General features: G+C 41.9%; 2 protein-coding genes across 3 annotated transcripts in view; one reads left to right on the top strand and one right to left on the bottom strand.

Annotated features, from left to right (window-relative positions):
* Positions 1-25,700, top strand: part of Ntaq1 (N-terminal glutamine amidase 1) — a 74,045-nt gene that overhangs the window by 24,423 nt on the left and 23,922 nt on the right. The gene's annotated exons all lie outside the window — the stretch shown is intronic.
* The window catches only part of Fbxo32 (F-box protein 32), a 40,591-nt gene continuing 37,471 nt past the window's right edge, over positions 22,581-25,700 (bottom strand). Inside the window, exon 9 of the mRNA XM_069991362.1 lies at positions 22,581-25,629. Coding sequence (XP_069847463.1) covers positions 25,540-25,629 — 90 coding nt within the window. The 3' untranslated portion in view covers positions 22,581-25,539. The remainder of the gene's footprint in view (positions 25,630-25,700) is intronic.

The raw sequence follows: 25,700 nt of genomic DNA on the forward strand, positions 1-25,700 counted from the left end.
GAGTTCAAGCCCCAGAACCCACAAAAAACCAACAACAACAACCTCTCCCAAAGAACATTAAGACTGTCTTCTATTTAATCACATGATTCTTATGCCTAAGAAATTTAATATTGTTGCAACAATATTACCTAATATAATAAAAAGCTATCCCCAAGATAGCTTTTTTTCAATCCATAATAAATTTTGTGTTATTTTAATATTAGATCATGGTCATTTTCTAGAATATTGTAAAACTATCAACTATATACATATATATATATATATTTTTTTTTTTTTTCATTTTTTTGTCGGTCGTGGGGCTTGAACTCTGGGCCTGGGCGTTGCCCCTTTGCTCTTCAGCTCAAGGCGAGCGCTCTACCACTTGAGCTACAGCGCCACTTCCATATATATATATATATTTATATTTACCAGTTCAATGTTCTACAAAGATGATTTGCAAGGTCTTACTAATTAATTTCTGTGGTAGTAGTTCATTTTTATTATAAATATAACATTGTTAACTGGGACTTCTTCATTTCTCAATTAAAAAAAATTATATGGTACTGAGGAATCAAACCCAGGGCCTCATACATGCTTAGGCAAGTACTCTACCAATAGGCCACATTACCAGCCCTCTTAGTTCTTATTCAAGCAACAGAATCCAAAGTGAGTGTGAGATTAACAATCATTATAAAATTCACCAAGTGCCAGAGCCCAGGCTCCCTGGAGAGGCTGTGATGGGAAGCGTGGAGAGGAGATATATTGGGGAGTATTCTGGGATCAACACCTGCAAGGGAATACAGGCAGAGGATGGGACAGAGGGCGTGCTCAGCTGAGTGAAGTTACTATTCAGCTATAGCCAGTTGCCACTGGGTTTTGGAACTGGCATGGTATTCAGAGCTATTTCCTGTTGAGGCAGGAAACTGGGTAGTTAGAGGGACCCATCACTGGATGCAAACCTGCTCTTTTGCTTAAGGCTAACACTCTGCCACTTTGAACCACAGCACCACTTCTGATTTTCTGGTGACTAATTGGAGCTAAAAGTCTCATGGACTTTCCTGCCCAGGCTGACTTTGAACCATGATCCTCAGATTTCAGTCTCCTGATTAGCTAGGATTACATGCATGAGTTCATTCTCTTTCATAACCAATTCATTTAACCCATTTTGAGCTGCTTTCACTTTATCCTGTCTAAGAGAACCCTTTCAGAAGGGTGAGTGGGTGGACCAGATAGTGTGAACAGACAGGTTTCCCTTGAACCAGGGGTTGAGAATTGTCTCCTTGGTTCGGACAATTAAAATGGGAGGGCCTGGGAGGTGGGAATTGCTAAAGATCCCATATAAAGTGCTTCCAGTGAGAGGTAGCTGGATATAGCTACACAGCCACAACAGTGCTCCATCAGAAACTAAGTAAGGTAGCACCACACAGAACTACTCACCTCTTCCCCTTCCTTCCTCTTGGACATGGATTCAGCGTGAGTGGTAGAGGCTTATGAGCAGAGAGGAGAGACAAGGTCATTCGGGAGCCTCATTTTGCCCTTCACCTCCCTGGGACTGCCAGCTTTTGTAAAAGGGAAGAAGTCTTAATTAAAAACTGAATTGTTGACTAACATAATGAAGTAACATTCTGAATTCTCTGTAGAGACCTTATTTGTGATTTAACATCAGACTGTCATTACCTGATCATTATTATTATTATTATTATTATTTTGTCAATTGTGGGGCCTGATCTCAGGGTGTGGGCTCTGGCCCTGAGCTCTTTTTGCTCTAAGCTAGTGCTCTATCACCGAACTGTAGCACCACTTCTTGTTTTCTGGTGGTTAATTGGAGATGAGTCTCACTGACTTTCCTGTCTAGGATAGCTATGAACCTTGATCCTCTGATCTCAGCCTTCTGAGTAGGATTGCAGGCATGAGCCACCAGCGACTGGCTGGCTGCTACCATTAAAAATATTTTAATTGTTTATTTTATTGTTTTATTATAATTTTATTATTAAGGTGTTATACAGAGAGGTGACCATTTCATAAGTCAGGTAATAAGTACATTTGTTTTTTGGACAATGCTATCTCTTCCCTATTCTTCCCCAGTTTCATTCCCCCACCCCTGACCACAAGTTTCATTGTTCGTGTTTCACATAGAATATGCTGAATAACATGATTGCTTTTTGTTGTTGTTGTTGGTCATGGGACTTGAACTCTGGGCCTGAACACTGCCCTTCAGCTCTTCAGCTCAAGGCTAGCGCTCTACTACTTGAACTACAGTGCCACTTCCTGTTTTCTGGTGGTTTATTGAAGATAAGAGTTTCATGGACTTTTCCTGCTGGGCTGGCTTTGAACCATGATACTCAGATCTCAGCCTCCTGAGTAGCTAGGATTACAGGCGTGAGTCACCGGTGCCCAGCACAGGATTGCTTTTGTTTACCTTTCCACTCAACCTTTCTGTAATCCCCACTTGCCCCCCCCCCAAAAAAAAAAAAAGCAAAAACACCATCACCACTAACAACAAAAAAACCCATGTTTCCATTTCCTGGTATTTGCTTGGATAACTAGCATTTTAAATATTCTGAGAAGTAACACCTTTGGGTTTGTCCCCTAAGAGTATTCCTCCTGTAGTCTGGCAGTTTATCTGTGAATGTCTCGAGTCTTGTATGGGTTATGTCCAGTTATATTTTAGATCTAGCTTCCACATAAGAGAGAAGCCATGCACTTTTTGTCTCTCTGAGCTGGGCTTACCTCACTTAGCATGATTTGATCTAGGTCCATCTATTTCCCTGCAAATGACATAATATTTTTAATGGCTGTATAAAAATTACATTGTGGCTGGGTGCCAGTGGCTCATGCCTGTAATCCTAGCTACTCAGGAGGCTGAGATCTGAGGATCCCGGTTCAAAGCCAGCCCGGGCACAATAGTCAGTGAGACACTTATCTCCAATTAACCATCAGAAAACTGGAAGTGGCACTGTGGCTCAAGTGGTACGGCTCTTGTCTTGAGCTGAAGAGCTCAGGGACAGTGCTTAGGCTTAGAGCTTAAGCCCCACCACTGACATACACAGAAAAGTACATTGTGTATATAATGTATTTTATTGACTTATTCATCTGTTATAGGGTATCTGGGCTGTTTCCAAAACTTGATATTGTGAATAGTGCAGCAATGAACATGGATGTTCCAGTGTCTTTATCATATCCTGACTTGTAATGATCTGAGTAAGATGCCCAGGAGTGCTTTGGCTGGGTTGTAGGGAAGTTCTGCGGTTAGTTTCTTGAGGAACTTGCAGACTGCTTTCCAGAATGGTTGTACTAGTTACATTCCCACTAACAGTGCAGTAGGGTTCCTTTTCCCCCACATCCCCACCAATATTTGTTGCTCAAATTCATGATGTTGGCTAATCTAACTGGGGTGAAATGGAATCTCAAAGTTGTTTTGATTTTAATTTCCTTATGGTCAGGGATGTTGAGCATTCCCTCTTTTTTTATTTTTATTTTTGTTAGTTGTGGGGCTTGAACTCTGGGGTTGGGCACTGTCCCTACATTCTTCAGCTCAAGGTGAGCTCTCTACTGCTTGAGCCATAGCAGCACTTCGGTTTTCTAATGGTTTGTTGGAGAGAAGAGTCTCACGGACTTTCCTGCCCTGGCTGGATTTGAACCATATCCTCAGATCTCAGCCTCCTGAGTAGCTAAGATTACAGGTGTGAGCCACTGGCGCCTGGCTCCTATTTTGTTGTTTTTGTTTTTGTTTATTTTTGGCTGTTCATGGATCCTGAATTTAGGACCTGGGCACTGTCCCTGAGCTTTTTTGTTCGTCTAGCATTCTACTACTTTGAGCACAGCACCACTTCCAGTTTTCTGATGGTTTATTGGAGTGTCATGGACTTTCCTGCTGAGGCTAGCTTTTAACTGCAACCCTTAGATCTCAGCTTCCTAAGTAGCTAGGATTACAGATGTGAGCCATGGGCACTTGGCTCCTCATATGTTTATTTGCCAATCTTACCTTCTCCTCTTGGAAGTCTCTCTTCAGCTCCTTTGCCCATTTGGTGATTGGTTGTTAGTTTTGAGGGGTGCTAATTTTTTGAGCTCCTTGTATCTTTTGGATAATAGGTCTTTGTTGGATGTATTGCTGGTAAAGATTTTCTGCCAGTCTGTTGGCTGTCTTTCTAGTTTAGTAATTGTCTTTTGCTCTGCAGAACCTTTTTTTTTTGTTGTTGGTCTTGGGGTTTGAACTCTGGGCCTGGGCCCTGTCCCTCAGCTCTTCAGCTCAAGGCCAGTGCTCTACCACTTGAACCACAGTGTCACTTCCAGAAACTTTTATTTTGATGTAATCCCATTTGTCAAGTCTCTGTCTTCTTTGCTGTGTTCCTGGGACTCCTTTTAAAAAATTTCTACGTATGCCTGTAAGTTCTGATAGTGGTTCTACTCCATTTTGCAGTAGTTTCAAAATTTAAGATCTGATGTTGAGGTCTTTGATCTACTTTGAGTTGTTATTGGTGCTTGGTGACAAACAGGGTTCCAGTTTTAGTTTTCTACATGGGTCCCCATTTTTCCCAGCACTGATTATTGAAGAGGCTATCTTTTTCCACTGTACGTTTTTGGCTCCCTTGTTAAATATCAATAACTATAAGAGTTACCCGCAATCTTTTTTTTTATTAGTCCTGGGGCTTGAACTCAGGGCCTGGACACTGTCCCTGAGCTTCTTTTTCTCAAGGCTAGTACTCTACCACTTGAACCACAGTGCCACTTTCAGCCTTTTCTGTTTATGTGGTCCTGAGGAATGGAACCCAGGACTTCATGCATTCTAGGCAAACACTATCACTAAGCCACATTCCTAGCCCTGCAATCATTTTTATCTAGAGGAGTCAAGGACAAGTTTCTTTTGTGATTCCCACTCTCCCCCGCCACCCCAACTGAATAAATTTTAATAAGATAATGGAGAAAAACAACAAAGTTGTGTTTTGATCATGTCAACATTGCAGTTACATCAATAACTTGGAAACATTATTTCTATACATAAAGCTTTTATTTTTATGATTCTTAAAACATACTGTCATTGCTTTATTCTACTTACAGTCCTACTAGATATGATATGAATGATTTGCCACACATTCAATGGCACTGGATAGTATCATAGATTATTAATGTAATGGGGTTTAATGTTATGTTGTTGTTTGAACTAATTCTTTTTGTTGTTGTTGGTCAAGGACCTTGAACTCTGGGCCTGGCGCTCTCCCTCAGCTCTTCAGCTCAAGGCTAGGATTCTATTACTAGAGCCACAGTGCCATTTCTTGTTTTCTGGTGGTTTATTGGAGATAAGCATCTCACTGATTTCCCTGCCCAGGCTGGCTTTGAATCAGGGTCCTCAGATCTCAACCTCCTGAGTAGCTAGGATTACAAGTAGAAGCCACCAGTGCCTGGCTGAAGAATTTTTATAGTATAATTCTTGCATTAGATACTTTGTTAATTTCTTTAAACTTGGCATTAATTAGTATAGAATGTCACTAAGGATCTGATTTAATAAATTATTATTACTCTAACTATTTGTGCTAGTCTTACGATTGAAAATCAGAATCTGTTTCTGAGTTTGTTTTTTTCTCAATTCTAGTGCTCTATTATCTGAGCCACAGCTTTCTTTCTGACTTCTTTCATAATTAATTGTAGATAAGAGTCTCAAGGACTTTCCTGCCTGTTTTTGGCTTTGAACTATGATACCTCACATCTCAGCTTCCTGAGTAGCTAGGATTACAGGTGTGAGCCACCAGTGCCCAGCTTTTCTTTAAAATTTTTTTCTGTTCTCTCATTTTCACTTGTCTACATCCTTCCTTCCCAACACAATCTCAACAAGCTTAATTATTCCATTTTTCTTTTTTTTTTTTTTTGTCGGTCGTGGGGCTTGAACTCTGGGCCTGGGCGCTGTCCCTCAGCTCTTCAGCTCAAAGCGAGCGCTCTACCACTTGAGCTACAGCGCCACTTCCGGTTTTCTGGTGGTTTATTGGAGATAGGAGTCTCACGGTCTCTCCTGCCCGGGCTGGCTTTGAACCGCGATCCTCAGATCTCAGCCTCCTGAGTAGCTAGGATTACAGGCGTGAGCCACCAGCGCCCGGCAATTATTCCATTTTTCACACGTGTGCATAAAGCACTTTGACCTTAGTCACCTTCCTTCACCCTCTCCATTTGCCTTCTTCCCTCCCAGTAGTACTTCTACAGCCAGACAAGACTTGTTTTACATTTCTATAAGTTCTTAATTTTTTAAAAAAGTATATGTTAATTGTTTAAAAGGTATTGCCAAAGTATTTCCTATACATGTATAGTACTTTTATTAAGTTGATCCCCCACGCACTTTCACTTTCCCATTGCCTTACAGCCCATTATTCCTCAGCTTTCAGTGAGCTGCAGTTTGTGTCTTCATTCACAGGTGCAGCCTATTGCCTTGGTATTGTTCATCCTCTAACATTTTCTTTTCTTCACTTCTAATCTCCTCAAGAAATCACACAATTGGGCTGGGAAGGTGGCTCAGTGGTAGAGCGCTTGCCTTGCATGCAAGAGGCCTTGGGTTTGATTCCTCAGCATTGCATAAGCAGAAAAAGTGGAAGTGGCGCTGTGGCTTAAGAGGTAGAGTTCTAGCCTTGAGATGAAGAGCTGAGGAACAGTGCCCAGGCCTAGATTTCAGGCCCCATGATGGACAAAAAAAAAAAAAAGAAATCACACAATTAAAAACATGATCTACTAATCTATTCATGTATCTACTTGTGTCTATGTATATCTTGTATATCTAGTAATCCATGTGTGTATCCATCTGTGATCCTGTGTGTGTTCATGCATATGTTTAGCTTTGAGGCCTTTATCTCCTTTTTTTTTTTTTGTTGGTCGTGGGCTTGAACTCTGGGCCTGGGCGCTGTCCTTCAGGTCTTCAGCTCAAGACTAGCACTCTACCACTTGAGCCATAGCACCACTTCGTGTTTGCTGAGTGATTTATTGGAGATAAGATTTTTGTGCCCAGGCTGGCTTTGAACTGTGATCCTCATATCTCAGCCTCTTGAGTAGCTAGGATTACAGGCGTGAGCCCGGCTTGTATCTTCTTTAGAAAGGGACAAGGCTATAAGCCATATCTTCAAAGTTACATTTAAAACCCCCAGGGGAAATTGCAATAACTTCATCAAGGAACAACTGTGTTCTTTAGAAAAATAAATGTTCTCTGATTCTGCCCCTGAAATACCGTTTCACAGGACTTAATGGAAAAACCAACAACAAAGGCAAAGAACAAAAATTCTGTTTCCAAATAGTCATCTGGTGGACAAAGGTAGAAACCTACAATCTTTCCTCTACCACAGCATTTCATATTTAAACCTGCTATTTTTACCCTGATGGTAGGACTCACAGCTAATGCTTATGAGATCTTCGTCTAGACAGCTGAGAAAAACAGGAAATGAGTTACATTGTCATAGCTTCAGAGAATTTAAACTAATGTCTTCTAGCTCCAAGCTGGGCTTGCTTTAAACAAACATTCCTTCTCTCCAGAGAATTTTAGGGCATTCAAGGAACTATAATAATCTAGGGCCTCTTCAGGGAGCACAGATAGCTATTTCGGTGGAAAAGGAAATGAGAACATGAGTTTACTGTGCTTGGATCATAAACTGGATTTAGTCACTTGGAAGAATACATTTGTGGGCCTCTTTTGAATTCCAAGTCTGAGCTTGTGGCAGTCTCCAACTGTGAGTGCCTTAAATGCAGGAGCTTGGCTTAGTGACTCATCTCTCTCTATGCAAGCCACATAGTGTGATCCTGTAGGATGTAAATGGTCTCCAGAAGAGCAAGGTAGAAAGAGAGACACTAGCTAAGCACATCATATATATTACCTCATTAAAGTGTCCCAACAATTAAAGTGCGGTTCCCATGATAACCCCTATTTCCAGCTAAAGAAATAGAAGCACTGAGAATTTAAAGAATTTGCAAGAGTAGTAGAACCCATAGCAGTAAGATTCTAGACCATTCTGTTCTTGCTATTTTGTGGGGTGATTGTGAAGATTAAATGAGATCATGTGGGTACCAAATTGATTATAGTCCTTGGTCCATAATAAGCATCATAATTCTACTTACTTACATGTATAATAAAATAATGCTGGTTTCAGATGTAGGGATGTGATGCGTTCTCATTTTCATCCCGATGTAAGGCATATGGTACCAAGTGATTTTTAACCAATATTATTATTATTAGTGCCAGTACTAGGACTTGAACAACTCAGGGCCTCTCACTCTTGCCTAACTTTTTCACTCAAGTCTAGCACTCTGCTACTTGAGCCATACATCCACTTTTTGAGTTTTGCTGGTTAATTGGAGATAAGAGTCTCCGATGAGAGGCTCTTAAGTTTGTCCACTCAGGTTGGCTTCCATCTCCCATTTTCAGATCTCAGCCTTCTGAGTTGCCAGGATTCTAGGAATGAGCCACCAGTGTGCTGAGTGTTCTTAACTGACTATTGAATGGAAATAATTGAATAGTGGTGGTGAGCATCTGTCTCACTACATTTATTTTTTATTGTGAAAATACTGTACAGAGGGGTTACAATTACATGGGCAAGAATCTCACTACATTTATTACATGTAGCATGGCAGTGAGGCTGAAGATATAAGGATGGTGATAGTTGACCAAGTTAGAGAGTTTGTAAATAACTAGAGGAAACTGGCCCAGGTTCCCCTGGACAGTCTACAGTGTTGACCTTATTTATTTTTTATTTTTGCTGGTCGAGGAGCTTGCATTCTGGGCTTGGGCACTGTTCTGAGCTCTTCAGCTCAAGGCTAGCACTCTACCACTTGAGCCATAGCACCCACTTCCAGCTTTTTCTGTGTATGTGGTGCTGAGGAAGCGAACCCAGGGCCTCATGCATGCAAGGCAAGCCCTCTACCACTGAGCCACCTTATCAGCCCCCCAGTGTTGACCTTATTAACCACTGCTTTTTAGAATCTAAGAAATGACCACATACAAAAATTACACTAAATGCCTGCTTAGTAATAGTCACGCAAAAGCTCTAGAGACACACTATTAGAAGAAACAATCTTTTTCCTTGTGGAATTTAGTGTCTAGGAGGAGGACATTAAAAAACAAAACACAAAAAATGAGGTAATTAAAAATGGCATTTTTCACTCTAATGAGTGAAAAAACAAACATGTAAAACAATTACTGTATTAGTCAGCTGTTGATAGGTTCTGTTCCAGTAACAAATCACCCCAGTGCTCTGTAACTAATACAGCAAAAGCTCATTTTCCATTTATGTGATATGTCCATTCTGGGTTCCCTGCAGCTGCTTCAATTAATATCCAAGCCAGAGGAACAGCCGCTGGCTGGGAATATGCTAGTCAGTTGCATGGCGAAGAGTGATGGTAGAATCATGCAGGTGTCCTAAAACATCTGTGGATAGGGGAACACATCCCTACTTCTTATATTGGCAGGAGCGACTCACATGTCCAAGTCTGATGTCAGTGGGTCTGGGCAATATTATTGCAAAAAGGGAATAATTTGTTGAAACAATTATACCGTCTACCCAGGTTTCAAATGATGGGATTTACCAACAGAGTATGGCTTTCTATGTTCGAAACTAAGGGAATAATGCAGTATGTTAAGGGCTTTTATGTGCCCTTACCGAAGGATGGAGCCATGCTCCCCACCCCTGGAATTTTATCAAATGGAGGAAAAATGTGTGTGTGTGTGTGTGTGTGTGTGTGTGTGTGTGTGTGTGTGTGTGTGTTAATTTTCTTTTATCTTTAAGTAGTTGTTCAAAGGAGTTGCCATTCAACAAAGAAGTATATGAACACAATGCATCTTGATCAATGTCACCCAGCTCGACATTCTCCCAGAGGAAAACGGTTTTAAAAAACATTTTTTTGAACATGGTATGCATTTATAAGGTGTTAAGATCTAAAATGACAAAATGGAACTCAGTGAAAGTCTTCCTGCTCTGTGTCTAGTCGTCCAGTGTGTTCCTGTGTGCAGCAAGAGCTATGCTGGCCGTGGATATGCTGGTGGCAGGACATTGAAGCGAAGTGGCTCTATACCGCCAAGTATTTCCAAGAGGGGAAATTTCACATAAATACTCTACAAAATCATTAAAGGCCACCATAGTTCAAGAACAAATTTATACTAAAGGCTTATGTCTTAAAAAAATTATTGCCATATTATAAGCGTGTAGGAAGAATTGCCTGAATGAAGCATGAGGTGTTTTTGTAGTTGTTGTTACTGTGCCAGCACTGGAGCTTGAACAGGGGACCTCATACTCTCAGGGGCTCTTTCGCTCAAGCTTGGTGCTTTACCACTTAAGCCATACCTCCACTTCCAGCTTTTTGGTGGTTAATTGGTGATGAGTCTCATGGACTTTCTTGCCTGGGCTGGTTGTGAACCGCAATCCTCAGATCTCAGCCTCTTGAGTAGCTAGCATTACAGGCATTTATTTTTTATTTTGTAAATTATTATTATAAAGGTGATGTACAGAAGGGTTACAGTACATGTCGATTTCAGTATAGCAGTATCACCAATTCTCACGACACATGGCTGCTAACCACACAGCTGGGTCTGGCCAAGGAAGTTCCTGGAGTAACCACACAGACATGGGTCCATTCACACACTGAGAACCCTGTCAGTGGACCCTTTCTTTCATCCTCTTTAGTGTATTATGCTGTCAAATTGAGTAAAGACAGAAAGTATGCTTTTCCAAATCTAACAATAAAAGAGATGTTAGAGATGAGATGGAAACTAGAATAGCATGTAATAGTGATAAAATGTGGAGTCCTACATCTAGGTTAAAAACTTGCACCAAGAGGGAATGCCCAAAACAGTAGGCATTTCAGTGCACGCGATGTGTCAACAAGAGGTCATTATTGTGCCCTATAATGAATTCTTCTTAATGCATATATTAAAATATACATCAGCCTATATGAAGGGTGTAGAAGAGAGGAGTCCTGTACCTGCACTGTTGGGCCATTTCTAGGCCCTGCCTTTTGATGTTCTGGAATGCTTTCAGTGACAAGGAATGGGACAATGATAGGGACAGCAAAAGTGACAGACAAGCAGGACAATCAGAAGGACTGAGTACACTCACTCTGATGGAAAAGTTTTAGGGTAGATGCTTAAGTGCTGTCCTGTCTTCTCGCAGTTGAAGGGCAGAAGTGTGGGGGTTCAAGTTGTGTTGTGTTGTCCCTTGAGGCCGAACTGGACCAATGGGCAAAGAACAGAGAGGGAGTTGTATGTCCATTCTGGAGAAGAGTTTCCGTCCAGAGCTGTTGTGAGTAGTGGCATTTTGCCGCTGGAAATCAGTGTTGCTGGTATTAGAGCAGAAGCTAAATGACCATGTCAGGGACAATGGAGGCTAAAGAGCTTTCCCTAACCGGGGAGAGAGTTCTTTCTGCCATGGCCTGGTCATATAAGCTTTGTTCAGCTGGTTCTCCTCTGGCCTCTAACATAGCTCATACTCTGTGACAATCACTCATATCCACTTACGTCTCCTATCATCTGGGGCTTCTTTTTTAAATTAAAATTTTTATTTTTTTAATTGTTATTATAAAGATGATGTATAGAGGAGTTACAGGTATGTTAGGTAAAGAGTACATTTCTTTTTGAACAATGCTACCCCTTTCCTTGCTCTCTCCCAGTTTTTCTTTCCCATCCCTGCCCACAAGTTGTATAGTTCATTTTCCACATAGTGTCTAGGGAATACTGCTGCTGTATTTGCTCATCCTTCCTTTATCCCTCCATTTCTGCACTCCCTTGCTTTCCCAAAGACAGATAAATGCCACAAACAAGACAAAAAGAAAAGAAAAACAGCCAAAAAGGGAAAGACTCTTGTTTCCATTTCCTGGAGTTCATTTAGATAAATATTATTTTATATGATCAGTGGTACATAGGCATTACACCTTTGTGTTTCTCCACTAAGAGTATCATTCTTTGGTCTCACTGTGTGTAAATGCCTAGACAAATTATATTTCTTTAATAAAAATAGATTTTATTTGTGTATGTCAGTACTGAGGCTTGAACTCAGGACCTGGGCACCGTCCCTTAACTTTTTTGTTCAAGGTTGGCACTACCACTTGAGCCACAGCTCCATTTCCACCTTTTTTGATAGTTGGAGATAAGCGTTTCCCAGACTTCCTGGCCAGGGATAGCTTTGAACCACAGTCCTCAGATCTCAGGCTCTTGAGTAGCTAGAATAGCTACTCTAGAGAGAGAGAGAGAGAGAGAGAGAGAGAGAGAGAGAGAGAGAGAGAGAGAGAGAGAGAGAGAGGGAGGAGGGGGGACATAGGGGAAGGGGGAAAGAGGAGAGAGAAAGAGAAGGAGGGAGACACAGAGAAATAGAACGAGAGAGACAGAGATAGAGGAGAGAGAGAGAGAGAAGGAGAGAGGAGAGCAAGACAGAAGGAGAGAGAAAGAGGAGAAAGACAGGCAATAGAGAAGGAGAGGGGCAGATGAGAAGGAGAGAGAGAGAGAGGAGAGAGAGGAGAGCACTTGAATTTCACAGGCAGATGGAGCTATTACCCATGTTTTTTACACTCCTCCTAAAGGAGCTTGTAGTTGTGTTCTTCGTTTGCGAGGTGGGATTGTTACATAAGCACTGTGGGCAAGCAGAGGAGGCCCAAAGCCCCTTTGGAGGATTTGACATCTAAACATACCCAGCTTCCTGGCAGAGGAGCAGGATCCAGCCCTTCAGAAGGGCTGGGTGCAGGGTTGGCGGACCCGTGTGCCTGGCTGGGCCTCTGTACAGCAGCCAGTGAGCCCATTTGCATGCCCAGGATTGAGGATGAAGTGGTGCCTTTTCTAATTTGAAGCTATATTGGAAGATTCATGTGAATTAAAAAAAAAAGATAAAGTCCAGAGCCAGACTTCTGGGTTTCAAGTTATTTTAGGGCAGCATTTTTATCAGTTACTGTTTTGGAAACTGAATTCCCAGAAAGGCTCAGGCACGATCAGCTGCTCTTCCCTGCTCAACTCTGCTCCACAGGGAGTGTGGGCTCTGGGACTACATACATAGCTTCACTTTGAATCTCAGCTCAACTGTGTGCTGCCAGACAAGACCAGTATCCACCCTGCGCCTCAGCTCCCACCTCTGTAAAATAGCAACAGAGGATAGGATGTATAATTAGAACTGCTGAGAAAACCAACCATTTGTTGGGCACTGGTGGCTCAGGCCTATAATCCTAGCTATGCAGGAGGCTGAGATCTGAGGATCACGGTTCAAAGCCAGCCCTGGCAGGAAAGTCTGTGAGACTCTTATCTCCAATAAACCACCAGAAAACCTGAAGGGGCACTGTGGCTCAAGCAGTAGAGCACTTGCCTTGAGCTGAAGAGCTGAGGGACAGCGCCCAGGCCTAGAGTTCAAGCCCTACGGCTGTCAAAACATCGTTGCTTTTTATTCTTTTTTTCCCCTAGTATAGAAAACAAAGCAGAAATTCAAAGTAGACCTTTTAAATAATAAAAACAATAGATTTGTGTGTGTGTGTGTGTGTGTGTGTGTGTGTGTGTGTGTGTGTGTGTGTGTGACAGTATGTGTGTTTGTATGTTGGTACTAGGGCTTGAACTCAGGGCCGGGTACTATCTCTTTTTTGATCAAGGCTAGTGCTCTAACACTTGAGCCACCCCTTCACTTCTGACATGTGGTGGGGGGCTTGGTTAACTGGAGATAAGGGTCTCATGGACTTTCCTGTCTGGGCTAGCTTCAAACTGTGATCTTCAGATGTCAGCCTCCTGAGTAGCGAGGATTACAGATATGATCCATCAACATCGGGCAGCAACAGATGTTGATATAAAGTATACTCAGTGTCACGCACTGTTCTGCCATACTGAATGTATCAGCCTCATCTGTCCTCCCAGCAGGGCCATGAGGAGGGCTGCCTTCATATTTTGTGTTTTTTTATTTGATGTTACTGGGGATTGCACTGAACACCTTGTTCTCATAAGACACACACTCTACCACTTGAGCCACGCCTCCATCCCCTCTTTGCATTGGTTATTTTTGTGGTAGTCTCAATTTATGCCCTGGCAAGCCTGGGCTGTAATCGTCCTATTTGTGCTTCCCCATGTCACTGGGGATGGCTGGAGTGCACCACTGCCCCCAGCCATTGCCCTTTCCCCTTAGCTGGAATAACAGATATGCAACTCTGTACCCAGCCATTGGTTGAGATGAAGTCTCTGGAGTGGGCTGGGAAGTTGGCTCAGTGGTAGAGCGCTTGCCTTGCATGCCTGAGGCCCTGGGTTCGATTCCTCAGCACCACATAAGCAAAAAGAAAAAAACCCGGAAGTGGCGCTGTGGCTCAAGTGGTAGAGCACTAGCCTTGAGCTGAAGAGCTGAGGGACAGCGCTCAGGCCCAGAGTTCAGGCCCCACAACCGGACCGCCCCTCCCCCCCAAAAAAAGTCTCTGGAGTTCTATATGTCTGGTGGGCCTCAAACTCCAGTCTCTTAATCTCTACCTCCAAAGCAGCTAGGACTATAGGCTTGAGCCACTGTACCCAACTAAGTGCTCTTGATCTCTGTGCTCTGCTGCCTTTAGAAAGCAAGTAGGGACTCCTACTAAAAAAAGTCCGAGTGACAAAATACAATGAAAACGTCAGATTTCAAGTTAAAAAGAGTATGGGAAAGGGGAGCCACACCAATGCTTGTGTATGGGTCAAGATGACTTTGTTGTTAGACTCTTGGCATCTGCCAAGCCTGATTTCTCAGGATGTGGTCCTCTGCTGACTTCCTCTTGTAGCCAGTGGATTCCTACTCTCCCTCTGCTGTCTCTACCCTCTGTGCCCTGCAGCCTCCACTTTTTCCTTGTCTTCATCTCTTTCTAGGACTCTATCAGAGAAGCAATTGTTACCATGTGATGTTTCTATCTACCTACCTATCCAGATATATTTTATTCCTCAAAACACTTTATTACAGGGCTGGGAAGGTGGCTCAGTGGTAGAGCGCTTGCCTTGCATTCATGAGGCCCTGGATTCGATTCCTCAATACCACATAAGCAAAAAGAAAAAAGCCGGAAGTGGTGCTGTGGCTCAGGTGGTAGAGCGCTAGCCTTGAGCTGAAGAGCTGAGGGACAGCGCCCAGGCCCAGAGTTCAGGCCCCACGACCGCCCCCCCCAAAAAACCCCACTTTATTACTTAAAATAATTATTTTTGTTTGGGGCTTGAATGCAGGGTCTGCACACTGTCCCTGAGCTTCTTTTGCTCAAGGCTGGCACTCTACCATTTGAGCCATAGCGCCACTTCTGGCTTTTTCTGTTTATGTGGTACTGAGGAATCGAACCTAGGGCTTCATGCATGCTAGGCAAGCACTCTACCAGTAAGCCACATTCCCAGCCCTAGAATATTTTTTTTATTTATAAACTTATTTGTCTATTTATTTATATCTTTCAGTAGTTATACAAGGGGGAGTTCAATTAAACATGTCAGTATATGCGTACAGTGCCTCTTGATTAGTTACCCTTTCCATTAAGAATAAAATGCTTGCTAGCCACTGGTGGCTCATGCCTATAGCTACTCAGGAAGCTAAGGTCTGAAGATTGTGGTTCAAAGCCAGCCCGGGCAGGAAAGTCTGTGAGACTCTTATCTCCAGTTAACCACCAGAAAACTGGAAGTGGTGCTGTGGCTCAAAGTGGTAGAGGACTAGCCTTGAGTGAAAAAGCTCAGGGACGGTGCCTAGTCCCTGAGTTCAAGCCACATGAGCAACAACAACAAAGAAAGAACAAAATGTTTTACAATAAAGTATCTTTGTATATACAGTGCACCTCTATCTATATATTGCTATTCATTTTGTTGTTGTTGAAGAATAGATAGATTTGATTCCTAAGTCTGTCTCTCATTCTCTCTTTTTCCCTCTCCTCTATCTGTATGTTAAAAAAAATTGGCTCATGAAATGCAATTTGAGACTTCCAAGTCTAAAATATGCATGGTAGATTGTCAGGCTGGACAGCAAGGGAAAAGCACCTATTTCACTCTTAGGTCTAAGCCTAAAGGTGTTTTGGAGGTAGAATTCCTTTTTTGGGGGACCTCATATGTTTTTAGAGACTTTAGAAACTTTTAGAGACTTTAGCTGATTGAACGTTCTAGAGGATAATCTGCTTCATTCATTCACTCATTAATTCATTCATGGCACCTAAAAAATGCTACCATTTAGTCTCTGACCAAATAGCTGGGAACTATGACCTCCCCAAGTTGACCCCTGAACTTCACCATCACAGAACTGCTTGAAGGGAGCTGTTTTCATTGGGGCTTGTTATAAATTTCCTAGAACAATGGCAAGGCTCTGACAGTGAGACCTGGGGACATAGAGAACTTCAGTCTGTCCACAGTACAGATGTGCTTGGCCAGTAAGCCCTGGTCTTTGGCTTTCCAGCCATGTTCCTCAGCTTTGCTTACACTGATTCAGGAAGAGGCTTCCCTGGGTTTCTGTTTTATCCCATGTTATCTCCTTTGCAGAAGCAGGAATTCCATTATTCCTACTGGAATTCCTCTAGTGCTTTGTTCCTGGCTCTGGGCCCTGGACCCTTTCAGTCTTAGCGTGTAGATAGTATAGATTGTCCCATCTCCTCTTCCCCACCGTTCAGGTTAGATCCTGGAGGCTGGACAGAGCTGGGCTCCTATTCCTGACTGGTACTCCAGGCCCAGTGCTCTGTGTAACTGTGATTCTCTGCGATGCCTCTTGGGCAGGAACATAATTGGTGTTAGCCTCGACCATGAAGCCATTGAAAAAACAGGAACGGGGCAAGTATTTCTACCATGGATAGAGGCTGACATCTGCTTAATTCTTGTAGTTCTACTTATCTGATGGTCAAAAATAAGTTTTGGTGCTGAATTACACTACAAAGAGATGTGTGCCTTCTATGTAGGCAGAGTCTTGTTGGTGGGGGGAGGGGATGAGGGAACACAGCTTACCTATGGGGACACAATTGATAAGGAAACAGCTTTGTTGGGGTAGGCTACTAGACATGGACTAGATAATCTGCCAGAGTAACTGTATTCATTTCCTATTACTGTTGGAACCATGGCATAATGAGCATGCACAAAAATATTGTTTGTTTTTTTGTGCCAGTACAGAGGCTTGAGCTCAGGCCCTCATGCTCTCACTTGGCTTCTTTCACTCAAGGCTGGCACTCTACCACTTGAGCCACAGCTCCACTTCCAGATTTTTGCTGATTAATGAAATGAGTCTCACAGGCTTTTCTGCCCAGGCCGGCTTCAAAACCACGATCCTCAGATCCCAGTCTCCTGAGTAGCTAAGATTACAGGCATGAGCCACCAGCATCTGGCAAGCATTTTATAGTTTAGAAGTTCAGATCAGGTACAAGTCTTACTGGGCTAATGTTAGAACGTCAGCAGGGCTGTATGCCCATTTGAATGGTCTAGGGCAGAATCCCTTCTTTTGCTTTTTCAAGTTAGACACTATTCTCATTCCTTGGCTTGTGGCCCCTTCCAGAGGCAGCAGTGGTAGGTTGAATCCTTTGGACAGTGCATCACACCATCTTCTGCCTCCATCTTCCACTTTTAAGGATCCTTATCATGACTTGAGCCCACTTAGGTAGTCCAGGATAATTTTTCCATTTTAAGGTACTTAATTGAACTTGCCATTTCTCCTTCACTAAGTAAAATAACATTCATAGGCTTCAGGATTGGGACAAGGACATCTACAAGGAAACAGTATTGTGCCTACCACAGTATCCTTATAATTTTCACATAAAATAAGTAGCTAGTATAACATGACTTTAAGCAAAGAGATCGAGTTATTTTACTAGTTTTGATATTTGATAGTTTTTAGAGACACTTGAGATTAAAATGTATGTTTAATTTATTAAATGTATAAGTTATTCACTTGGGAATGTTTTGCTTATCTGAGCAAGTATTTAAAGTGGTCTGATAAGCAAATACACTATATTTGTAATATTTTAAAATATTTGAAATATTTTAAAAGAATTAAGTGAGCCAGGTGCTGGTGGCTCATGCCTGTAATCCTAGCTACTCTGAGGATGAGATACGAGAATCACAGGAAAGTCCATGCGATTCCTATCTCCATATAACTACCAAAAAAGCCAGAAATGGAGCTGTGGCTCAAGTGGTAGGGCACTAGTACAAGCCCCAAGATTAGTGCACACACACACACATACACATACACACATGTACAGCAAATGAATTAGATTTATAATTGCAGCCTTAAAATGTTTAAAGGAATTTTTATTAAGTTTATAAAAGGTAGTTTTTTAGAGGGACTTTAGTCTATTTAATGTGAGCTTATTAATAGTATAAAAGACCTTGTTTCATATTAAAATTTACTAGACTTGTACATTAAATATCAAGATTCATTAGTTGAATGTAAAGGAGACTTTAATAAAGATTGGGTCTTTATATAGGTTACTTCAACTAACAATTTAAGCCAAGAAGCCATAAATTATTAGGTCAACGCATGTAACCTCTGGCTGATTCATACTCTAGTTTAGGATATGTGTGGTCTATAGCCTGCTAAAAGCATTTTATGAATATAAATGTGGACTAGTGAATTCCCTTAGGTCTGGCACTGTGCTAAGCACTATGTCACTACCCCGAATAATACCAACACAACAAAGCCCTTAAATACAAGAATTCTGAGAGGTGGGAGTTACTCAGTTGGGGGGACTATCAGTGAGGAACGGGCTCCAAGGAACAACAGGTGTTAACCAGGCAATGAGTTACTGGAAGAACTTTCTAGGTAGGTAGGCACCCTGAACTGAAACCATAGGCTATTGATGGATTGGTAAGATGGTATGATCCTGGTTGAGCTTAGAAAAATGATTCTAATTGCTATCATGTTCATGTTCCTTTTTTGTCCTCTTCTAATCTAGAATCAGGTTTGTGTCAGTGAGTGAAAATATCAAGTAGGTGATCCCTAGTAAGGGATCTGAATACAGAGTGAGCGTTGCCTCCATTCTCAGACTCCTGTTGTCGGGAAATTATTATAATCGTCCCTATTTAAACAAGGTATTGGTGGCTCACGCCTAATCCTAGCTACTCAGGAGACTGAGATCTGAGGATCATAGTTCAAAGCCAGATTGGGCATACAAATCTGGAAGACTCTTATTTCTAACCAACTAGCAGAGAAAGCTGAAAGTGGAAGTATGGGTAGAGCACCAGCCATGGTGGAAAAAGCCAAATAGGTACAGGTGCGCACACACACACACACACACACACACACACACACACACACACACACACACACACACACACACACACACACACACACACACACACACACACACACACACACACACACACACACACACCCTTTATTGAACTTCTATTATGTGCCTGATGCCTGGTCTGTTCCTAAATTAGTTTATTTAACTCTCACAACCAGAGAGGTACTCTTCTATTCACTATTTTAGAGTCTAGAAGATTGAGACTGAGTAAGGTGGGGGAAGACCATGATTTGGATGTCATACATTTTTTTTTTTCTGGAGTGTTCTTATCCTCTGTCTTCTGAGGCTGGTTCTGACCTCTCAGGTCACAGAGTCCATCTTGCTTCTTTACAGGTCTCTCTGCTCAGCCTTTGTTAGAGTGTCTCCTTTCTTCTTCTCAGTATATTCCCTTCACAATGCTTATTACAAGTTAGTCTAATGTCCTTGCTTTTTTTTTTTTGTCTTTCTGACTAGAGTTTAAGTTCCATTATGGCAGGAACCCTTTCTGTCTTATTTAACATCCTATTCTCAGTGCTTTGCTCCAGAAATGTCTATCAGTGAATAAACTATAGTATTATGCCATCTAAGAATAATACTGCATTATAGTTTCAGAGTATTTGCCCCAAACTTATTTTTCTATATAGTCCCAGAAAGTTTTTTTATAATAACAAATTTCTGAGTGAATGCATATGTCTCAAGAGGCAAGAAATAAACCCATTATTATAGAAAACCAATGTGAGTTGACACACACACCAAAAATACACCAGCGTGTATTGTTGGAAAAACATTTAATGCAACTCAGTGTCAAAATTTTTTTTACAAAAATATGCCACCGTCTGGTACAAACAACTATAAAAAATCAGTTCATCATGCAAGAAAGTGTGCAAATAATTTATACAGGATTCAGCTCACACAATATTAAATAAACATCTTTGCATGGAATTGGTCTAACTGTATGCTTCTAGTTACAATATGCAACCCATTCTAACATTTTTTTTTCCCCCAGAGCTGAGGACTGAACTCAGGGCCTTGCACTTGCCAGGCAGGCGCTCTTCTGCTGAGCTAAACCCCCAGCCCCTCTAACATTTCTTATCTCAAAAGTACATTAAAGCTTTGAAGCCTAGCTCATGGACTATAAGATACACCCTCTTCAGCCAGGGGTGATTGATGTTAGGGTAAAGATGATGCCAAAGCCTTCCAAACACAGAGCAGGGCTTGGACTATTCTGTTGAACAGACTTATGCATCATTAGTTAAATCATATCTACACTCAGAGAAGAGTCATGTTCAAACTCTAGTAGTAATGCTGGAACAGATGGAGTTTCAAAAAAGTTCCTAGTGTTGCAGCAGCCATCCATTTTTGACCAAATGGAGCAGGGCCTAAATTTAGAGAGATTTTTCAGGAAAGTTTGTTTATTGAGTTCAAGGAGACTCAACAGTCAAAGTCACAAATATCATAGCCTCTTGCTCCTCACTGCCTCCTGGGATAAACTCTTTGCTGAATGAAAATGAGATTTAAAGAAATGAACTTCTATTGCATAAAAACTTACTGGATCTTACAGCTGGTACTAGAGGTGGAAGAGATGGGATGGATGGTGTACAAGTACTTAGGACCTGCTTGCTAGCCATCCCAACCTCATGTTTCCAGAAAACATGCTTTTTCCCAGCTCTTAGTTTTCTTAACGGTCACTTTTGTAATTACAATGTAAGTACCCAAGAGAAAAAAATGAATTTTCAAAATATATTGCTTACTTTAAAAAAATGTGTCCTGAGATAAAGTCTCAGTATGTAGCTCCAGCTGGCCTTGAACTCTGGATCCTCCTGCCTTAGCCTCCCACACACTGGGATTACAGGTATGCATCATCATGCTTAGCTTGTGGCTTACTTTCTAGCAAGTAGGTTGCCCTCTCTAGAACACTGTACTCACAATAGAGTCAGACGTCTGTGAAAACATTAAATGGCTCCTTAACTTCTCCAGCAAAAAATCAGGGGCTTAAAAAGTTTGGAAGACTTAATGGCAAATGCTCATCGTGGGGTCTTCTGTCATGCCTCTCACAGTGAGGATCCTAAGACCAATCACATCACATATGTGATATGGAGATAAGCAGTCCAGACCTCGGAAAGCCCTAGGTGTCTATGAAGATCTGTAACTGAGTCCTACCTGGGGAGGTGAGGTTAAGGGTCATCTTCTATATAAGCTGCTTAGACCATTCTGTCTAATAACCTTTCCTGGTCTAAAGCCTGGGGTAGGAGTTTCCTTCATTTAGAAATCCACAAAGCAAGGGAGAAAAATCTACAAAAAACCCTAAGACTAAAGGAATTATGACCTTGTTTGTTGAAGCCATCAAGGACTCAGGATATATCTAAGAGTAACATCTCTGCATTTGCCAAGGTGCTCAGGGTGTTTCTGAGGTCTGGTTAAATACTGAGAGATTTCAGGCCAGCATCCAGTCAGAAGAGATGGTTCCCAGACTCAGTTGGAAATAGATAAAAAAAAGGACCACAAAACCCAACAGATGTCAACATAGAAAATGATAGTTTAGTTTTAAAAATGCACACATAAAATGAACAGTTGAAAAAAATTACACATAAAATGTAGAGTGGTTGCATAGCAAGATATTATTGCCCTACAGCTTGGCAGAAAAAATATAAACTCAGGTGCACATTTTATAATAAACATTGTATTGAATGCTAAGAAGGAAACATAGTTGAGCCTCTCTTACAACGGTTTACCACCTTGTAAATCCTATCACTTGCTTAGACAAATGAAATTCCAAGCTCTCGGCTCCCATAGTAAGAAACAGAAACAAGGAACGTGTGTTAAGAGCAAACTCCTTACACATGAGCGCTGTGGCAGAAACAATATACACCCACTGCTTCATGTCCCAATGTGTTGTGTTGAAATTTTTGCTGTGCAAATGCCCTCCATCTATCTCCTGCAAGCTATTTCAGTATGAATTGAGCATCGCTAACCAAGTGTCATCTCACCACTGACACACTGGAGGTTTATGTTGCAACTTTTGTTCCTTTTTGCTACCTGCTCTCCCATTCAACTGATTGACCTGCTCAAAATAAGTGTTAAATGATGTAATCAAAATGTCATTGTCCTTTCCACAAGTTCTGGATCTTTTTCTCAGGACACTTGACTTATTGCCCTTGGACCTTTGAGTTAACATCCAGGATTTACTGTCCTTCCTTGGAAGTCTGTATTATTCTGAATAGACATCAATGTCTAGTTCTGCTTCTCAGGGTTTAGGATGGGAGTTGGTAGGTACAGTAGAGAAAACAACATCCTATCTCTTCCAGCAACTTCTGTCCCCTTGCTCTTCCTTGCCTTTCTGACAAGGATTCTTAGTTTATTATTTTTATTTTTTAGATCAGGTAGTCCTAGCTGGGTTTGCCATGAATGTCTGTAGATGATGAATGTCTTAGTAGTAACAATTTTCAGCTCCCTTTTCTTTTTTTGTCAGTCCTGAGGTTTGAACTCAGGGGCCCGGGCACTGTCCCTTGGCTTCTTTTGCTCAAGGCTAGCACTCTACCACTTGAGTCACAGCGCCACTTCCGGCTTTTTCTGTGTATGTGGTACTGAGGAATTGAACCCAGGGCTTCATGCATGCTAGGCAAGCACTCTACCACTAAGCTACATTCCCAGCCCTCAGCTCCCTTTTCTTATATGTAAGGTTTTAGCCATTGTTAACAGAAATCACATGGCCTACCACAGATATTCTGCCATCTCTACTCTTTCCATTGTCCCCACACAAACCACATCTAAGGTCCATCATTTCTGTTCCATTCCCTCTCCCTCTCCACCTGCTATTTCCTTCTTTATTCTCCTCCTCCATTGAAGGAAATTCGTATGGTAAGTTTCTTCTTGCTCATCCTTCAAACAATTTGTTAATGTTGTATCCAATAATACCAAAAGACACGAGGAGAGTTTAGTTTGCAGGCACTGTCTTGGTGAATATTGCAGAAAGCTGTAACCCCATTTCTTGGGGTGGGAGTCAGTTTGCACAATGCAGGTTGTCTGAAGTGTGATGTCCAACCAGGCACATTGCTGATGCTCAGTGAGTCGGGTCTCCAGACTTGTGACGACAGTCTAAGGCGCACAATATTTCTGGGACCATTCCCCATAAACAGCAAGGGCCATCCACCTCCTTGAACAGCAATTTGGTAGGTAAATGTAGAATGTTACGAACTTCTAATCCTAAAAATGTCACCAAAGTCCAAGTTTCCAGAGGCTTTCTGCAGCAATGACAGACACACCCTTCACCATTAAGGAAGGTAAGATATTTGAGAGGACCTGAATATTTTAAGGAAGAATAGATTTTTATTTTTCAATCTAAATTGATCTGGGGAGAAAAGCCTTATAACCAAACGATCAAAACAAAAACAAGAACAATAAGCTGGGCACTGATAATTCTATCTACTCTGGAGGCTGAGATCTAAGCATCATGGTTTTAAGCCAGTCAGGACAGGAAGAGTCTCATCGAGACACTCACCTCCAATTAACCACCAAGAAGCCAGAAACAGAGCTATGGCTCCAGTGGTAGAGCACTAGCCCTAAGCAAAAAAGCTGAAAATGTCAAGGCCCTGAGTTCAAGCCCCAAGGCTGGCACACGTGTGCGTACGCACACACATACACACAGACAAGAGTCCTGTTTCATTTAGGGAATTCTTTCTATACTCTTACAATAGACAATAATAAAAAAGAAGTAAGCTCCTTTGTTATAAATTTATTCTGGAAACTGTGGTGGCTCTTAATGATTTTGCAAAGTGTTTATGAGAGGGGTGGAATGATTATCTGTCCCTTGCCTTGTTTCTGAATGTGCTCAGCCATCTTGCCCCCACTCCAAGGGTCACCTGAAGGGTCACTGCTTCAGGGGACTGCTCCTCACCATGAATGTGGGCCAAGTTCCTATTTCTGTTTCACTTCTTTGCCAAAGGCACGCAGTGTGGCATCTTTATTTGGCAGGACTAGGGTGGGAAGCAAATAAAACTGCAAATATATGTACATTGTAGAAAAGCAACATTCTATAAAAAGTAAAAAAACAAAACCATGACCCACCCTCTCCCAGAAATAGCTGACAACCCATGAAATCCTGAGCTTTCCTTCCTTCCACAGTGACGAATCTGTTCCTATTTGTCTCATAAGATCCCCTGGGATCTTAATGCTTGAGCTCTCTTCATCTTAACGCTCCAGGCCTGAAGCAAACTCAAGATGAAATCCTCTCCCTGTTTGGCTAGAACTCCAGCTTTTATATTCATTCACACTTGCAAAAAGTTCCAGCTCAGTTTGCCTCATTTTGATGTTGGATCTAAAGTTAATAAGGCCCCTCAGCCCCTCACCCCACCAAGGGCAATGGTGGCTGGCAACAGGTTTAACTGGCCAGCATGTTAAATTTGTATTTCAAGCCTCAAGCACTTGGGTTCCAATCAGTTCACAGACATCTGCTTATCCATGCAGATAGCCAAGGAAGCCCGGACAAACCTGGAAGTTAAACTGACAAACCCGGAAGTTAAACTAGAAGAAGGAAATCTTCACATCTCCATGGTGCCTAGTTCTTTCTTTTCTTTGCCACAACTTTGGCTGAGACTTTCCTTAATTGGCTTTCTGTTTCCCTAAAGGATCTACATCAGAAAAGGGGAAAAAAAGGCACAGGTACTTGGAGATTATTCTGGGACAAAGGGAACTCCAAAGAGGCCCCTGTTTGCCTAAAAAGGAAGTCTGAAACAAGATGAGGGTTGCTTCAAATACCCTTTCTATTTTAAATCACTTTTTATTGTGGTGAATAAACTTACAAGAAACAAAACACTGCCTACTGGATAATGCGTGCTGTTGAGGGAACACCCTATACTTTTTAGAGGTAGACTATTGTGTGGCATCTTTGTAGGATAAGGCCCTTATGTTCATGCAGGTAGTGGGTGGGTGGTACTTCTTTGCCTTTTCAAAAACAAGCCCCAAATAAAACTAAAAAGCCCAAAGAGTTTTCCTATGTAGTTTTTCTTCTTCTTTTTTTCACATTGTAAACAAAGAATGTTCAATCTTGTAATTTGAGTTTTGCCTTTTTCTTCTCAGGGAATTTATAAAGGAGTTTCCATACACATCAAGAGAATTCCATTTTTCACAGTTCACAGAATTCTTGCCCTTATAGTCTCACTGGCAAATTGTTAGGGAAAAAAAAAAAGAGTTTATTTACACTATTTCTGCTTTTCCATACCAGTCCTAATGTGAAGTTCACATTTAAAAATTCCCAACGGCAACTGCGTCTCTCCCTTCCAACGTCCACTCAATGGCTTATCGCCCAAGTTTCCAGCCAGTGTCTAAAATGTACACTATTTACAAATGAAGTGTCCAAACTACCAGCCATCCAATCAGCAGGGCCCCTTGTGGAGTGCTGTCATGTGTTGGGATTCAGAATTTGAACAAGTTGATAAAGTCCTGGGGTGAAAGTGAAACAGAGCAGCTCTCTGGGTTGTTGGCTGTGCAAGGATGGTCAGTGCCCTGGAAAGGAGAGTTAGGGTTAGATTTCAGTACTCAGAGGCAGCTTACTAGCTTTTGGCATAAGGAGGCAT

The sequence above is a fragment of the Dipodomys merriami genome, unplaced genomic scaffold, assembly GCF_024711535.1.
Source record: "Dipodomys merriami isolate MVZ:Mamm:240054 unplaced genomic scaffold, mDipMer1.0.p SCAF_4, whole genome shotgun sequence".
Classification (NCBI taxonomy): Eukaryota; Metazoa; Chordata; class Mammalia; order Rodentia; family Heteromyidae; genus Dipodomys; species Dipodomys merriami.